General features: G+C 39.9%; 1 protein-coding gene across 3 annotated transcripts in view; it reads right to left on the bottom strand.

The window, feature by feature from the left end:
• atp9b (ATPase phospholipid transporting 9B) overlaps positions 1-19,467 on the bottom strand; it is a 51,068-nt gene that overhangs the window by 9,807 nt on the left and 21,794 nt on the right. For all 3 annotated transcript variants that reach the window (XM_037795673.1, XM_037795670.1, XM_037795672.1), the window contains 9 exons: positions 18,810-18,885; positions 17,267-17,343; positions 12,640-12,800; positions 12,226-12,368; positions 9,636-9,748; positions 6,973-7,224; positions 1,966-2,127; positions 1,553-1,645; positions 178-261 (listed from right to left, as the gene is read on the bottom strand). In XM_037795673.1, coding sequence (XP_037651601.1) covers positions 178-261; positions 1,553-1,645; positions 1,966-2,127; positions 6,973-7,224; positions 9,636-9,748; positions 12,226-12,368; positions 12,640-12,800; positions 17,267-17,343; positions 18,810-18,885 — 1,161 coding nt within the window. The remainder of the gene's footprint in view (positions 1-177; positions 262-1,552; positions 1,646-1,965; positions 2,128-6,972; positions 7,225-9,635; positions 9,749-12,225; positions 12,369-12,639; positions 12,801-17,266; positions 17,344-18,809; positions 18,886-19,467) is intronic.

Here is a 19,467-nt window from a genome sequence, read left to right as displayed (position 1 = left end):
AGGTACATTTTAAACAGATAAAAAAATGTGTGATTAATTTGTGATTAATCCCGATCTCGATTGACAGCCCTCTAACCTCTAGTTCTATTTCAAGAAAACATGATATTCAGTGAAGAAAATGACTGCACTGTTTGGAGAGCAGAGTCAAATCGCAAGTACAGTGGTGTCCATCCATACCTCAAAGTCCTGATACTGCTCCTCAGACAGAGACTTCTTGGCCACCACCAACGTCCTCAGGCCTTCTCTGGCCATGTTCCCACACTGACAGAAAGAAGAAGATGATGTTAGTAAGTTAACAGAGATATACTACATATAGATACACATACTTTTTTTTTTTTAGAGATTTTGGTTATTTAAACGTTTGTGTTCATATATTTTCCACAAAAAGACATAAAGATGAAACAAACGTAGGGCACATCATCTGTTCTATTAGAGCGGCTGCTGTATAAGTTCACCATGTACAGTATTGTCAATAGCAGCATATTGTTACCAACACCCAAAGAAATCAATAGTGAATAACATAGCCTCTGGTGAGATTCAGAGGACACAGTAAAACAAAGGGATGGATGGCGGTTTATTTTTGATATGAAACACCGATGGGGCGAATCTGTTCTGCTGATTGGTTATTGACAGGCAGAGTAACCGTAGCGACGGCTGATTTGACAGCGGGATATTACAGCCACATCATTAGCACCATTGTTCAAGAATATGACATACTGTAATTACTTCAACTTTATGTAGGTCACTAATTAAATCAAACGCTGCCCCCAGTGCTAAATGACTCAATAATGCCAATATAATTATGAACATATGCAGACGAGACCTTCGACCACCAGACTGGTTTAGACGAGGCCCACCCCCGATGTGTCCCTCCATGAATGTCCTGATTACAGGACTGTACTGGAATAAAAGAATATCACTGTGTGTGATAATGTATACATTTATCTCTGCTTCTGACTGCTTCAGAAACAAAAGGCATTTCCGCCAATCGGCCTGGCTAAAAACAAACCTTACCCAAGTCTGTTGCAGGCCACATTTTGGCCTTTGCCATGGCTCAAAAACTGACATTCATATAAAAGTTTGGTCTCTTTTTGAACCGGAGCAACTGCAGATTAATTCCATACCCAATATGTTATGATCCACTAAAGTTAGGCACGATACGAGATGAATAAATCCCCATTTTTATTATCTTCGCTGCCATCTTGACTGTAAGGAAGCTGGGAGGGACAACTGAGTGAGATTCACCATCTGCACTCTGCTGAGTGCACTTTTCTAGTGTTGTCAATGTTCTCATCCAGAGGGGCTCATTTTAAGTGAGCAGATGAAGATTTAAGGTTTTGCTAAAAGACACTTTAAGATGAGAAATGGCTGCTGGGTTCAACCGGACGATTAAACAAAGAGCAAAATGTTTTTATAAAAATTCGAGTTCTTTTGTTTTTTTGTTTTTTACAGCTGCTAGAAGCTCCTAATTGTCTTTATGAGACAACAGTGTACATGTTATTGCGTGAACGCACCCCCAGTGTGTAGTATAGATTTGCAACACAGCTTTTACCTCTTCCTCCAACCAGTCGTTATACTGGACAATGCTCGCCATGGCAACATCAGCACCCTTCATGTAGAAAGTGATGTCTCCTGTCGCCTCCTCCTGAATCAAATTACAAATGATAATTAGTACATTTCCTGTCTACGAGTGCAGAAAAATGTAAACAATATATTTCTACAGCAATCGTCATGCAGCATGTTCAACTTCAGCAGCCAAAGCGCATCACAGTGATAACAGGTCTGACACCAAAACAACTACAATATATATAAGTATGGTTCTATGAGGTATTTTAGGTAAAAAAAACTCAATCTGAACAAAATGTAAATCCTGTACATTTAATGTATAAAGACACAAAAACACTTGATTTAGCAACATAAGGACAGAGCATCCACACATCGTATTGTTATATATAAGTTCCACACCCTGACGATGATGCCCATCCTTTTGCTCTCGGAGGTGAAGGGGAAGATCTGCAGGATGTGGAAGGAGAGATGCTGTCCAGAAGGAGTTCTCAGCTGCAGGGAGGTCAGGTCTCTGTTCACCAGGGTCAGGCCGACGCTCTGCGTCCACCGCACCAGCTCCACCTGAGGGAAACACAGGAAAACAAACTGCTCACACACTTTGACAATTTGACCCCCTACACAATTGAATTTATGCTATAATGTTCAATAAATCGTAGCATTTCACACTGACTGGATTGATAAGGAGTGAATGAATTCAGGAGCCAATGAAACTTCAAAAGCCTGACTCATACAACACAAGGGCATAGGATGGAGGTAAAAGGCATTTAACCCACAATTTGCATGGTATTCTGGCATTTACTTAATTACATAATACTGAGAAATGAATAAGCAAGAAATGTGGGGGATCATAGAATACAACGCACATTCACATTCAAATCAACGTAGCAGGAAGGTCAGAGCGGCGGCTATTTTTATGTGTACCATTGCCATTGCAACCATTGTAGCAGGCTAACTTCTGTATAAACTGAAGTCACTCAGGTGAGGTTAATGCAGTAACAACTAAAGCAAGCAGAGAAGTAATAACTCACGTTATCAAGCATAGAAAGCCAGAGTAAATAAGTCAAATTTAACAACTTAATGCTTCATCCACGCACTCTTATTACAGCGGAGGAAAGCACATCGCTAATGCCAGATTAGTTACAACTTTGTTCGGCTCATTTTCAGCAACCAGTGTAGCATTTAAAGCATGATGGGATTAGCAAGATAGCTAGCTAACTATCGGAAAGCTGGCCAGTAACCAGTGTAGCATTAAAGGTCCCATATTGTAAAAAGTGAGATTTTCATGTTTAAGTGATATATAAATACTGTGAAAGTATCTAAACATTCAATCCACAGATAAATACACACAGCCCGTATTCAGAAACTGTACGTTTGAAACAAGCCGTTAGGATTTCTGTCCATTTGTGATGTCACAAATATACAATATTTAGACCATTTCACAGTTTTAAACGTAAACATACTAAATGTGTCCCAGTTTATTTCCTGTTGTTGTGTATGTGAATGACATCAGCTAACTAGCGGAAAGCTGGCTAGTTAGCTAGTTTGCTAATTCCGCCATGCTTTAATGCTACACTGGTTACAGAAAATGAGCCGGAGAGCGGGCTGGTGGCCCTGGAGAAGGACAAGCTACCTAGCTAACTAGCCAGCCATCCGTCCCTGCGTCCATTCTCTTCCGGGCGAGCTGAGACTACACTTTACGGCCCACTGACATGCATTGTCACCATAACAACTAACAATCACCATTTTCTTTTGTACTGGTCAAATCACCAGTTCAATGTCCATTCTACTCCTATTCTATTTCTACGGGGAGGATTTTCGAAAATACATTCATGAATAAAAAATAAAAATAATGTTTAAATCTTAGGGTGATCATTGTTTACCACATATAAAACAGGAAATAACTTTATATAGAAAAGAAAATCCAAAATCAAATGCAGACCATAAAGCTGAGCGGTTGAAAGACAAGGCATGAGAGAGTTACGCTATCCTCCAGAGCTGCTGAGCTCTCCTCATTCAGCTCCAGATAAGTGTTTTTCTGTTTCTCTTTCCTCTTTCTCTCCTCAGCAGGAACTGCGGCCCCCACGAGTGAGCGTTCAGCTGCACACGACTCAATCCTCAATGGGTTCATTTTCAATTTGCTCACTCAAAGGTTGTTATTATACTCTGACCTACAAATTGGAACTTCCTGTTAATACCCCATCATTTCTCCGGCTCCCCCTTTGAGCTCCGTAAAAAAGGAGCTGCCTATATTTACTTAACACACATCTGTGTGTCATTATCCTGGCGTGTGTGTGTCTATGTAGACACACACACACACACACACACACACATATACCATGTGCTGAGGATCCTGAACTTAGCTCTTCAATCTACTTTATCAGCTCCACAGAAACTATTTAAAGCTTTGTGAAATTTGATACCAACTGAACGTGAATCACGTGTTACGACAGTAAAAGGGAAGATTACTTTATGACAACGGCAGACTGGCTTAACCTTCCGGTTGTCCTCGGGTCAAATTTGACCCGTTTTCAAACTTCATTATATCATAGATATGGATTTCTTTAATCTAATTGCCCCAAAATAACATGGACTACTGTGGTCTTTGCAAAAAAAAAAAAAAACGTTGAATTGTGGGTGTTTTATTCAAATCTATAGCATTTGTGGTCGTCCTGGGTCAAAATGGACGGGAAGACCACAGGTGTCATTATGTGCTGCTATTACATTTTTTTTTAAATGCTTTCAAATCAGTATTCTGACTCAAAGTTTACATTTACCAGTATGTGATAATCCATCAACATTATGTTCCTCTGATAATAACTATAGTCAAAATAATTCATAATATCTGCTTTTTTTTTAGGTGTAACAATAGTGGCATTATGTAAACAAACTGGCATTTGAAGGGTTATTTCTGAAAATGAATTAATAGTTATTAATAGTATGATCAGGGCTGAAGTAGGTTAAAAGATTTAACTCAGTGAAAGTGTAAAATAAATATTAATATATAGTTCTATGACAGTTTATTGACATGTGCATTTCTGATCACTGAGCAATTTGTTTAAGAGTGAGGCTTCATTGCAGAAGAAGAAAGTATTTTGAAAGACAAAATGTGTACAATATTCACTTTCATCAGTGCTTCAGTATATAGGTTGGTATTTTTACATATGGTTTTATTTCATGGCTATTTATTTCATCTGTTCGGTAATTAGTTAATTAGGATGGAAGCACCATAATTCAATGCTTTTATTTAAAATCATGGTGCTGAAGCGTGGCTGCAAGCCTGGCAATCACTTTCAACAGTAACTGAAGGGATTATACTTTATCTGCATATTTCAGATACTGTCTTCCTCCCGTATGCTACACTCACTGAAACTGCCAGTTCCATCCTATTGGAAATGATAAAGCACGAGTCACACACAAGTCATTAAAGGCTACAGTGAAATGCTCTCGTCTGTTATTACAGGGGTCAAAGGTTACAGGAGGACTCTGTTCACGGCGTGGCTGACCAGCAGGTCAGATGACCCCTAGTTCTGACCTCGGCGGCCGGCCCACTTCATCTCCTTAATGATGGCTCATTACATTAGAGCGAGGCTGAGCGGAGAGCCGGGGCCAAACAACACTATCGCTAGCGGAGGAGCGCCGGATCAAGATCTGATGCTGCAGTCAATGAGAGCGAGGAGGAGACAAGGGGGGAGAAATAAAAGGACAGAGACAGAACAAAGAATAGAGTAGAAGGGGAAGGGAGAGCTCCACCAACAATCACAGACCTCCACCTCTCATCGTCTCTGGGAGAAAATTAAATATTGATCAATCCGAGCAGTGTGAGACAATGGAGAGAGGGGAGAGAGGGGAGAGAGGGGAGAGAGGGGAGATAGAGCAGAGTGGGCAGGGATATAAATAAATATATACATCAACTCAGGACGGGCAAAATGGAAAACTGAGATTTATCTTTCGCCACCTTTTTATCTTCATTTTGATTGCTAGACTTCTAGACTCGGGGGTTATCCACACAAAGTATGCAAGTCTCACAAAGGCTTTTACGGAGCTTCACATGTCATGGGTGATAAACATGTCTACAAATGGGTGTGTATGGGAAGATTAACAACCCTTCAATACGCATTGAACATCTCTTTAAACAAATACCGACTGTAACTTCCTGATAAAAATCTTTCTCCGTCTTATTCAATTATCATCAGCATCCAATTTCTCTATTGATACATTCTTTAGTATTATTAGAAAGGGCTATATATATATATATAAAAGGCTGTGTAGCACCTTCAGCCATAAAAGCTCAGACTCTTGGGTTACACGGAGAAACGGCCAGAGGAGAGGAAGCCATAGGGATGACGCCTTTGGGGATCGTTTTTTGCGCTGCATTCTTCCTTCAGTCGGAGCGGTAAATCCTCAGGAAGCGAATACAGACGATTAAATAGCTTAACCTCTACGAGGAGTTCACGACCTCTGACTTTCTGTTCATGAAATGACTATTATGACAAAGCAGGGTTATTTAGGATCACCAATAAAACACTGAGACAGAGAGGAAGCTGTGGAGAGAAAGAGAGAGGTACAGAGGATTTGCTCCTGATAATCTCCCGTGTTTATTTATTATTATATTTAATCCGGGTATGAGACACTTTAAAATGACAAGTGTAAATGGGGCCTTAAAAAGCAAAAAGCATATGTTAACGTTTAACTATACTGTCAACAACCTGCAAAGGTGTGACCTTCGTATGGGTTCTGGTTCTTTATGGTTTGTCTTTTTGGTCTGAAAAATAGCATTGAAGATATGAATAAAAAAACAATGTCTAAAAAAGAACAGAGTCTAAGGAACTGAACTTTTTGCTAATGACATCCACATCATTCACAAATCCTCAACAAGACTGATCTGAAACATTTTGAAATGTGTCAGATATCAGGTTGAAAACATGTATATGTATCTTTCAGGACCTTTGCCTCGTTCAGAGGCCTTCCTTATCATAAGAACACTACTTTAGGAGAAACAAAACTCAGACGGTGGTGGCATTTTTCCGATTTTTTTTCTTGTGAATTTCAGACTTTATAATCTTGCAAATTTGTGATTTTATTTCTCATAAATTTGCCATTTTAATCTCAGAGAAAATCCAAGTTTTGTTCTTGTAAATGTATAACTTGAATCTCCTTAATCTCTGAATATTACCTCCATCCCCTTCATTAATTAAATTATGGAGCCCATAATTTAATTTTTTTTACCAACAATGACCCTAACACGCCGTCGTACAGTGCATGTTCCTCTGCAAATATTTAATCAGAGGTGTTGAAACACAGATTTGGATAAGTGCAGCACACTGAACCCAGTGGACACCATTCAACCTGCTTGTTTTCTATTCAAGCTGGAGGTGCTAAAACTCTTCACCGTATCTGTATGTTTACCTCATCCGGGCTGGAGGCCTGGTAGGTGCGGTTGTCATCGCTGTAGTCCTGGTCGGCCTCAGCGGACTCCGTCTCTCCGTTCACGATGGCGTGCGACTCGTAGACGGGCGTGACGTTGTGGCACAAGGCGATGGCTTTCACGGCCTCGTGGATGCGACTGCTGACACTCTTACGGACTTTCGGGCCCGGCGTCTGGGTCTTCCTCGATGGAGTGGAGTCACCGGTGCCGCCGTTGGAGGGCTTGGAGGTCACCTGACATCACAATGAATAATGTGAGTCAATAAATAATCTGTGACTAAAAGAATGTCATTTCATTTCAGTCACATCTATTTATGACACACGTATGAGCTAAATATGGTTGACCTAAGATGAAATGTTGTATTAAGAGTGACATCATGCCATCAGAGCCAAAATATGAGGGTTGTATACCAACATTTGCAAATTACATTTAATTAGCTAATGTCTAATTTTCATGGTTGATTCCTACAAATGGTATCCAGAGAAACGACTACAAACCAAACATAACGATATAAGCTACGTAATGATTAAATACGATTACCAATTACCATACATACACGTTGAAAAACTGCATATGAAATATATTACACAATCTCTTCAGACTGCGTATTGTAGGCAACAAGATGTAATCCTACTGTACACTCGCAGCCAGTTCACTGTGACACCCCTTTTCAAGCTAAATGACACGGCGAGGGGAAGTGGTGTATCCCCTTTATCGTGTCATATCTGATTTGAGGACCTTTTATGTGTTTTCTGCTGTTTTGACATCAGCCGTCAGTTTAACTGGGTGGTGACTAGCGAGCAGGCAGACGGCCCACTGAGCCAGCTGCGTTTTGACGGGAGCGACGCGCTCTACTGAAGCATTTCATTCTGGCTTATTATTAACCTTCAATCCTGCCAGGCGGGGAAGGAGGGGCGATGGGGAGTACAGTAAAGATGACAACCTTCATCAAGAGTGACTGGAAGATCAATGGAGACGTCATTAGCTTATGTTTCGTGTCTGAGCTACATGTAGACTCTCCGCTGTGCATTCAGTTACATCCTCTACATTGTAGAGGATGTAACTGAAAGCACAGCGGAGTTATTAGACAGCTGATCTACTGTATGTAAAACGAGCCTGGCTGATGATATTGCTGGATTAGGTAGTCTGATATTAGTTAATCAACAAGTCCAACAACACTCCAAGAAACAGTAACTAAGGTTGTTTTATTATTTAAAAAAATCTTTTAAATACTTTTAATGTATATGTAAAAAATACGTATAAAAAGCATGATTAAATATTGCAACATTATTGCAAAATTGCAATTAATTCTTATTCTAATGTGTCCCAGAGAATTGATAGATGATTAAAGATGCCCACATATGGATTAGAACTGAAACAATTAATCGATTAGTTGACTCTAGTCAACTAGTTTAGTTGAAAAAATGAATCTGCAACTATAAAATAACTAAAATGACTAACACCAACAAACAACCGGCCGCCACCACAACTCAGACTCCAACACAAACTCCACGGAAACACAAAAAAAAAATGACAATAACTGTTATTTGCTGCCCTAATCTGGATGGAATAATGTTCAAATAATAATCGTGCTTAAAACAATAATAGCGTCCTGTAATGATGTCACTGTGACAATAAAGAAAAAGCAGCATAGTAAAAAATCAGCTGGACTGAGGCATCGCTGCTCTGCTCTGTTCTGCTCTGCTCTGCTCTGCTCTGCTCCGCTCTGCTCTGTTCTGCTCTGCTCCGCTCCGCTCTGCTCTGCTCTGCTTCAGCTGTGCAGCTCTAAAAAGACTAGTCATTTTTCATTAGCTGAGATTACACATAAGGGTGTGGGGCAGATGGTTTCCGTGTCGACCAGCTGTTTGGAGCTGGCTGAGAACGAACAATATCATTCTGTCAAGACCGCAGCCAGATCTGAGCCACCCAGCGAGGAAAACACTTGCTTACAGTATGAAGAGTCGCTCAGGGACACGGCGTGATGAATGAACAACAGGGGCTTCTTTCCTGGAAAAACTTATCCTTAGCGAAATATAAATATTGGTTAAACTGATCTACAGGGAGAGGCGTGAATAAGCAGGAAAGACATGAGTGAACATATTTCAATGTATTCCGTCCCTTACTGGAAACAGATATTAATATTGTGACAAGTTTCGCTTTTATTTAGTTGGTTTAGTTTTACATACTGGATCAGGTAGATTTTATATAATGTGATAAATAACTTTGTATTGCTAAAGGGAAAAAAAGGGAGAGAGTTGAGCAACTCCCAAATTAGCACCACAACTCTATGATACAATTTTCTGGATGTGGTTGTGTTTATGGTTAACGGAAAAATGTACAAAGAAATAAATCATGAGAAAATTAAAATAAAATAAAGAAAAATGTACAAAGAAATAAATTAAGAGAAAATGAAAATAAAATAAAGAAAAATGTACAAAGAAATAAATTAAGAGAAAATTAAAATAAAATAAAGAAAAATGTACGAAGAAATTAATTATTAGAAAACGAGAATAAAATAAAGAAAAATGTCAGAAGAAATAATAAAAAAAAATGGAAAAAAATAAAGAAAAATGTACTCAAAATAAATTATGAGAAAATGAAAAATCGACAGATTAATCGATAGAATGAGAGTAATAAATCTTACTTGTGCGTATGACTTTTTTATGTGGCTCTGTATCTCATCCATGGTGTCAGTGCCGTAGGATACTGTTCCCAGGTGCAGCCGCTTGAAGACCATTTCGTTCTGTGTCAGAGTACCTGCAGTTCACAAGACCAGTTTAGACAAACCAACAAATCATAAAGAAAGAAATGACATCACCTATACACACTACTCCTCCAATACTGTTCTTCACATGATGATTACTCTTATTTCTGTTATCATCTATTATATCATCTACATTTTAAGAAAGCATCAAGCCCGACTGATACTGGATCTTTGAGGCCGATAGTGATGTTGATATTTGTAAGTATTTCTGGAGCAAGAGAGAGTGTTTATATAAAAAAAAAGGTCAGTGCCCCGTTGCATAAACTACCTTAAGTTTTAAACTTAAGTTTGTCCCTTAGGCAAAGTATCCCTAAACATGTTTTCGTCTGAGAACTTTAACCCTTTCGCTGTGTGTTTTCTGTTCATGAAAGTTAATCGTAACATTAAAAATGTCTTATTCAGTGTTTGGTTGTGCTTAGCTCCACCCTTTCGTGTCACTTTTGGTTGCAAAAAAACAAGATGGAGACGGCCAAAATGCTGAACTCGAGGCTTCAAAACAGTAGTACACAAACCAAACCAATGGGTGATGTCACAGTGACTACGTCCACTTCTATGTAAGAGACCGGTATGGGTCCCTTGACCTCTGACCTCAAGATATGTGAATGAAAATGGGTTCTATGGGTACCCACGAATCTCCCCTTTACAGACATGCCCACTTCATGATAATCACATTTGGACAAGTCATAGTCAAGTCAGCACACTGACACACTGACAGCTGTTGTTGTCTGTTGGGCTGCAGTTTGACATGTTATGATTTGAGCATATTGTTTTATGCTAAATGCAGTACCTGTGAGGGTTTATGGACAATATCTGTCATTGTTTTGGGTTGTTAATTGATTTCCAATAATAAATATATACATATGTTTGCATAAAGCAGTAAATTTGTCCACTCCCATGTTGATAAGAGTATTCAATATCTGACAAAATAAGGTACATTTTGAACAGACAAAAGAATGTGTGATTAATCAGGATTAACTACGATCAATCATGCGATTAAATATTTGAATCGATTGACAGCCCTAATAGAAATGTATGGGCAATCTTAGCGTAAGTGGTTTCATGCAACCGGGCACTGTCAGGGTTAAAAATACAGCAGAGGTGTTTTTAATCACACAGCCATTACTTCATAGCAAAAATAACAGATATTCAAAGCTACTCAACATCTCTGAAAGCACGCACGCACGCACGCACGCACGCACGCACGCACGCACGCACGCACACACAGCACGCACGCACGCACGCACGCACGCACGCACGCACGCACGCACGCACGCACGCACGCACGCTCGCACGCACACTGAAAGCAGAGCATTTGTCCCCAGAGGACTGCCTACAATGCATCATGGGACCTGCGGGGTTGGTGTGACTGCCTTCTCATTGACCTAATCTCATTACCAATATGGACTGCATGTCCTCTCTAACTAACAGACAAGACACAACATCGCATACAAAAAGACTGAGTGAATGAAAAAACACCGAAAACTTTGAAAAACGAGGGCAGTGGCCTTGTTTAATGGATGTCGGTTGCCAGGATGTGTGCCGATAGAGCATAAAGCTGATTAGAGGGCATCTAACTCTCAAAAACATTAGAACCACAGGGTTAACCAATTCTATTGGATTGATTGTTTGTTCCTCTTTCCATGTGCTTTAACTATCAACCTGGATAAATAGGCTCTGCGGCTAATCTATTCCTACCTAGATCAGCGGGGGAAGACAAAGAAGCATGTTGGGGCCACCGCAGGAGTTTATCACTCTGGCACGCCGTCTAGCATTAGTAAAGAGCAGCTATTTGTTAGTAGACAATCAGGCCCTGATTGTGAAATGAAGTTGAAGGAGGCTTAAAACACAAATTCAGATTTGTTGAAACTTTTGTCCTCAGCTCTTTTCTTTAACTCACAACATTGACATGTCTTAGATCAGATTAAATTTTATGTTTATTATTAAACTGCACTTAAGTGGCTTCATTTCAATGTAAAGATATGATATATCACTATATTATTTCTTTATGTCTTTGTGTTTTAATGAGCAAATCTCCCTAAAGTCTACAGGCAGTGATTCATGTGCGTTTTATTGGGTTTAATGCATTATTTTGTTTTACCATTTGCTTCTTTTTTTTTGGCTTATAAATAATATCTAAACATTTTTAGGCTATATGGAAGGGTCAAAAGGTTAAATCAAACAAACTAATCTAAACACTGAGTGTCTGCTGGAGCGTAAAACTGGCAATACATTGTATATTTAGTTTTTTGAACACTTGAAATAATTACTGTTGAACATAAAACCTATAAAGCCACAGTAAACGTGCATTCAAAGACAGATCTTTCATGGTATGATGATGCTGCCATCATCCTGCTATCAGAACGTGCACCCTATACTCGTATGCAAACCAGCTGCCCTCTTGAAGTGAATTATATTTTAAGTACCAACCATCTACTTAAAATAGCTTTCTTCTGTATGTCTGGACACCAACCTGTCTTGTCTGTCAGCAGGTAGACTAGCCGGCCCAGTTCTTCCGGTATGGTGCTGGTTCTCACAACAGTGCCGGGGATGTTTTCGTCTTTCATGATCATCCAGCCGTAGGCCGACTTCCCCATGTCTAGGTTTACACGCAAGCTACACATAGGGATAAAACAAAGCTGGAATCCATCACAGAACTAATAACAATAAAACTGCATCAAAAACTGAATTTAAGATCTGGTATGTCTTCTGATAAAAAAGCAGATGGGGTTTCAAAGCAGGGACTATTTTTTCCATTTTGAGACCAAATGTTCTGCTTGAGAAAAAAAACACACATCACTGTAAAGCCATATTTATTTGGCCGTGGTAACAAAATAACAAGCAAACAACAACAACATTTCAAAGAATAAGAAGAATCACAAAGTACCTGATGGGGATGATGTACGAGAAAAGCACAATGAATCGGAAAAGGTTGCTTAACCAAGGACCCACAAACCCCTGCACCGCTACCATGACGATAGACAGAACCACCTGGGCCAGGAACAGGGCCTTGGTGAGGCGGTTCAGCTCCAGGTCCAGTAAGCCAACCTGTGGGGACAAGAGGTCAGAGGTCAAAACAGCAGATGTTACAACATCACGGTCCTACTCATTTCCTCTAAGCAGGTTATAAAGATAATAGAGTGCTGCAGGAACGAGTCCTAAAACCCAGAAATGAGTTAGCATTGTAGCACTTCTGGTTCCCTCGTCTGGAAGTCATTGGGTTTTTTTTAAATGGGTTTTTACTTAAGATGTCTGAAATAAGGTCTGTGGTTAAAACTGGTTTTGTTCAAAAATCATAAAAGTGGTGTTCATTAGTGAAGATTATCTTGCTGAACAAAACGTGTGACAGAGTTTATTATCTGCGATAATCCAAAACCTAATGGAATAACCCCATTGGCTTTTTGTCAAGGGAACCAGGGCGATGCTAACTTCGTGGTTGGACTACACAAATCCATCATCCCTGCACCTCTCTATTGTAGTGGTAGTCTGGTGTGTATTAGGTTTGGTCCATTCTACACTCCAGCGCTTGTGGACAGTGATGTTTTCCTTCAATGGGAATCACACAATTGGTAAATTTACAGTCCAGACCGGAGATTTAGAGTAATCATCTTATTCGTTTTCTGACAGCTAATGCAAGAGAAGACTGTTTGTAACTTCCCCATCTGCTCCCAAAGCATTACAATATGCTACACAGAGAGCCAATGAAAGACATTCTTAGCTGCAGGCTTTTATCATGCAAACCATGTGTACGACATAAATACGTTTATTGGTGGCAAACTACAAGCTGCATTATTGTCACGCTGAAGTCCTTGAATGCAACAGAATGTCAAAAGGCCTCAAAAATAGATAAAGTTCCCATATTGAGATGGCTTTCTAGAGGAAGGGGGGAAAGAAAAGGGGGTCAGAGTTGTCTTTTATTTTTCGAGTGTATCTCCCAGCCAATGGAGCATGTGGGAAAAAGATGTCAAATAAAGAAGTGCCCTTCCCCTTTCTGGCAGCGCTCACAGCGAAGCCCTGTACACAGAGGGCTTTCTTCTGACGCACCACGCTTACAAAAACAGCAGAACATAACATCTCTCCTCCCTCAAATAAAGGAACCGCTCTGAAAAGGAGGGAAGGGGGCAAGCACGTATAAAAAAAAAAAAAGCAGCAGAATTCCTCCGCTGCCTAAACCCCCACCAAGCCCATTCCCCCGAGGACTGGGAGAGCTGGGGAGACCGGTGTGACTGATTTATCAGTGGCTGTTAAACTCCCAGTAGCAGAGTGCGGAGAAGGGAAGGGTGTCTCCCCACCCCGCTGCCTCACTACATGGTTCATGGTTGAGCTATTGAGAAAAATAGGGAGGTTTGGGTGGATTAAAATGAAGAAAAATTAAGACAGAGAGCACAGTGCATGCCTGAAAAGCAAAAGGGATCCCCTTCTGCTTGAACAATGGCTGGTCGAAATGTTCCAAGCCTTGCCGGGGATCAGATGAAGTCATTATTCATTCAGTCAAGGGGGGGAAAAGGACTCAATTACCTCAACCTAAAGATGCTATCAATGAATAAAAAAAAAAACAGTGCATATTTTACTCCATTCATCTCCAAGCCGTTAAAAGTGAAAGGAATAATTCGATCTGCCTGTGTGGCTTGTATTTTAGCTTGTGTGTGAAATGTGATGTAGCCCCAGGACATGAATATTAATCGAGCTGAAACTAGGGCTGTCAAAGTTAACGCGATAATAACACATTTGTTTAAACGCCGCCAATTTTTTTAACGCATTAACGCAACTTGCGATTTTTAGGTTGCAGCGGGCTCAGAGAAGATACTGACATCATATGAAACTACAAAAATTAAGGGATACTAGCTTGTCGTGAAGGAGGTTAAATAACGCTACAAATTTATGAAGAATCTTGGCGAGGAAAAACTGGCAAGGCCATTTTCAAAGTGGTCCCTTGACCTCTGACCTCAAGATATGTGTATGAAAATGGGTTCTATGGGTACCCACGAGTCTCCCCTTTACAGACATGCCCACTTTATGATAATCACATTTGGACAAGTCATAGTCAAGTCAGCACACTGACACACTGACAGCTGTTGTTGCCTGTTGGGCTGCAGTTTGCCATGTTATGATTTGAGCATATTGTTTTATGCTAAATGCAGTACCTGTGAGGGTTTCTGGACAATATCTGTCATTGTTTTGTGTTGTTAAATGATTTCCAATAATAAATATATACATATATTTGCAGTAATAAAATATTTTAAGTATTAAATACTTAAATCTCCCTTTAAGGTACATTTTGAACGGATGAAAAATGTGTGATTAATCGTGATTCCTTGATAAAACCAAAGAATATCAGGACTTCAGTCAGTAAGTGGTTTATTGTTAAGTGCTTGAGACACCGACAAATCAAGGAAGTCAAGAAAATAAACTGAAATTGATTCTTGAGATCTTAGTAAACAACTTTAAGTTTCTTTTTTTTTTTTTTTTAGATGAACACAGTTTGAGAGACGTGTGAAGAGTATTGGGTCTACTTCAAATGAACAATCTTTATTGAAGAGCAGCCTCTTGTCAAATGACATTGTTCTGCCTCTTTCCTCAGACAGAGGTCCGTCTAACAATACCGAGACAAAGAGTGAATCTATATCTGACGTTCTGTCAGACTGATCAAGTGCAGGCATTGTCCTGGCCCGTGTCACAACAGATTATATGAGGCCAAAACGTTCTCGCGACTTTAGCCACACTGTATCGACTTTCTCCCCCAATCTCCAGTCTCCATATTGGCACTTCTGACATCATCTCCTTGAAATATTGAATTCCTCTCAACTGTCGAGCTTACACAAAACAGTGGCCTCCGCCGTTCGACCGGCCACATCAGCGTTCTTAATAAAAGACGCCGGTGTCAAAACTGTGCTGCAGTAGGAAGGGGGCTGTGTTGAGCTTTACTGGTGCAGACCGTTGTAGGTGATAACTTTGTGTGTAAAAGTCATTGCATGGCGGATACACTGCTTCTGTGATCCAGCTGATGCCCGCTTCTATCAGTTGACCCCGCGTCTATCGAGCTCAACCATCTTCCAGGTAAAATCTTATATTTAGAAGCACATTTTCATTAATCTCCTCAATCTGGGGACGAAACACTCGATGGGGATTCTATGGGATTAACTTTCTGCTGGAAATGTCATTTAAATCCTCGGTTAGTTAATTTCCCTTTTGGTTAATTAGCAACTGGCGCTGACCTTTTGCATTGACAGGTCCAACTTTATCTAGAAAGTCAAGGTTAAAAAAGCACCTCGCCATAGTGATTGATTAGTGATTAGAGAGCAGGGGGAAAAACGATGGCATGAGGGGAACTTGAACAGATGTTACTTTGTGTGAGGTGTTTCACTCTCTGCAGCTTTTACACAACATTTGTAACATGTTTATGTTGGCATCACGTAACAAGCTTTAATATTTTTTTTTTTTCTTTGGGAGATGCATGAAAAATATCTTAATTTGAAAAATAATCAAAAATAAAAAAACAAGATATCCTTACAAAAATTCTTGATTTTTCCCCCCCTAAAATCAGTCCAAATGTGTGCAGAAAGAAAAAATACACTCAGAAGTGCATTTTACTGTTGTCCGTGATGTGATTTAAATAGTGCCGAAACGGTACCGGACATCGGTAATCAATTAATTTGACATTCGGTAATCAAAAAATGAATACAAAAAAATGACCTAGTATCAATCAGCTTGTAAACTGTGACGATTTGCTGTTTTTCCTTATGTGTGATGGCTGTTAGGCCATTATAGGTAAAAAAATATATATATATATTATGGAGGGGGCTTATATTCCAAGAAAAAATTAAGAATTTCCAAGATTAAAATTGTAAATGTACGAGAAAAAAACGTAGATATTTTCTGAGATTAAAGTGGCAGATTTCCGAGAAAAAAACACAAATTTGCGAGATTATAAAGTCTTAAATTTACGAGAAAAATAAAATAAAAAATAGAGCACCGCAAAACCGTGGTAATTAAGAAATTTTTTTTTTGTTGTTAAGGAACAGAGCTGTATGTATCTTTCAGGACTTGTACCTCGCTCAGAGGCCCTCCTTATCATTATAACACAAATTTAGGAGCAACTAAATTCAGACTGTGCCTGGCGGTTCCACGTGTTACAATCCTATTTTTTCTCGTAAATTTGCCACTTTAATCTCAGAGAGATTTTCTCTGAATATTACCTCCCCTCCCCCAGCTCCGTCATCATTATTTTTTTTTACCTACAATGGCCCTAATGCGCCGTCGTACTTATGTGATAGTAAACAGAATATCTTTGGGTTTTGGATTGTTGGGCTTTAGTAAATTGTTGCGGGCTTTTTCTGCAATTTTCTGACATTTTATACACTAAACTATTAATCCCCCTACTAATGACATCATTTGTTATTAAAAAAAAATATACATATATCTTAACATTTAAAGCATCTGTGACCAAAAATCAAACAAAATCACAAGAACTTGCAGTCTTCCCTGCATAAATACAAAAACTCAAAAGTATTCACCTTGTTCTTGGCAGAGGATGTGTTCAGTACGCTTCTGGTCTCTTTGCCTGTGTAGATCACCACCCCTATCACCGTGCCTGCCAAGGAGAGAGACAAGGAAAGTAATGCTGCTCATTAACTGCACCCCCACCCCACCATCTCCCTCTCACACACACACACACACACACAAACATACATGCACACACTCGTCTTGGTCAAGCAAGATGAAGTGCATGAGAGGAAACACAATAAGGCCGAGCTGAGGCAGTTTTGTCTCGTTGCCACTCAAGCCAACAGACAGGAGTTTAATACGCTTAGACTCTCGGGGCCTTCAGCCACCCTATGGAAGCTCATAAAACCTGATCAATACACTGCCATCTTTATTTGCCAATTCATTACGCTGGCCTTATTACAGGGGATTAATGAGTCATTAATATTAAATGAGCTTAATGGGAGAGCAAAGGCAATAATAAACCTGAAATCCCCAAACTATAAAAAATGGCAAGAAAGTTACAAAGAGAACGGGGGAAAGTGAAGAGCAGAGAAAGAGGAAAGAGAGCAGCGGTTACAGGAGAAAGTGAGGAGAAAAGGTGATGAATTGCTCTCGTTGACTTCTCACTTCAGAAATATTGAGCGATGTGACAAATGGTTTTGTGGCTCAGCATGCAGAGGGGCTTCAATTTGAATATGCGAACAACTAATTCTCTTGTCACAGCTGGACTGGGGCCTGTAAGAGAGTGTTCAAGTGCCCAGAATGCCACTGTAGAGGCGATGAAGTGTCTGTCAAGGGGAGGCTTGTGAGGGACAATGACATTCCCGAGCAGAGATGATGTAAGGGGTCGAAGTCAGGCTTTTTTGTGTGAGCGAGTGTGTGTGTGTGTTTGTTCTTCTGGTCAAGGTCAGGCCAGAGGGGAGAGTAACACCGCAAATCAATGATGCGGCCATCGCTGGGAGCGTCACAAACACTCTCAACTGACACAGGCGTTTCTGTGGGGAATCGCTAAGTTGGAGCGAGGGACGATTACCTCAACTGTGGGTATTCTCAGAGTTCTTCAGACAAGCACACAGAGCAGTATCAAATCAAACGCTGTCAAGGCTTATAATGCTGTGAATCTCTGGGTGAGCAGAATCCCTTAAATCATAACGTATGATGATGAGCGGGGATTGGAACTGGGTTTTGTTTCCAGGTTTTTCAGCCATCAACTACATTTATGTGAATTTAAACTAGGGCTGTCCATCGGTTAAAATAGTTCAAAAATTTCTCTGATTTCAGCTTCTTAAATGTGAATATTTTCTGGTTTCTTTCCTCCTGTATGACAGTAAACTGAATATCTTTGACTTATGGACAAAACAAAACATTTGAGGACGCAATCTTGGGCTTTCACCCAAGTACATAAAATGTAGATAGAACTCTACATAAATTCATAAATACAGTCAGCCGCTCTACAGTGTTACAGTTATTGGGAACCGACAACACACTGCGGCTGCGAGACATCATCATGAAAAATCTTACACCTCATTTCAAGATGAAACGAACTTGAAATAAAAGTTGTCGTTCGCTTACCAGATGCGACGACTGTGCTGGCCCAGAGAGTGTTCTCAATACTCAGACTCTCGTTGATCTGTGGATCTGTGTCTTCCTACAGGAGAAGTAATAAAAAAAGGAAAAATATATTACTTTGCAATTTGTGTATCTTTGTTTAAGCTAAATCTAAATCTGTGTAACAAATACTATCAACCTGTGAGACATAATAGAGCATGGGAACGATCATCATATACTTCAATCATAATGTTCTAAACCCTTATTCACTTTCAAAATTTAATTTAATTAATTAATTCATGAATTAATTCATATTTATTTATGATTTATGACTAGAACAATTTGACACAGTGCTGAGCTGCATCTCAAATTAATCTCCAGGTTCCCAGCTTTCAGATGATGTACCCCACTTCTATGTGACATCTACCGTTGACCTGCTATCTCCCTCTAAAGACTCCCTGTACCCGCCTAAAAAAAAGACAAAAACGGATCTATTGTGGCTCTCAGAGGGTTAAAGGATTTATTTTGCAATTTTAATCTCTCTTTTGGGCAAAACAAAATTCCCCTGAAAACACAATTTGCAGCTGTATAGAACTGAGGAAAAGGAGCTCAGTTGAGAGCGCACACGCACACAGCCTGACCGGAATGGCCCGGCTCTGCTGTGCCATTAATTTTCACAAGC

Source organism: Sebastes umbrosus, chromosome 15 (assembly GCF_015220745.1).
Source record: "Sebastes umbrosus isolate fSebUmb1 chromosome 15, fSebUmb1.pri, whole genome shotgun sequence".
Taxonomy (NCBI): Eukaryota; Metazoa; Chordata; class Actinopteri; order Perciformes; family Sebastidae; genus Sebastes; species Sebastes umbrosus.
This window is presented reverse-complemented; position numbering and strand designations above follow the sequence as displayed.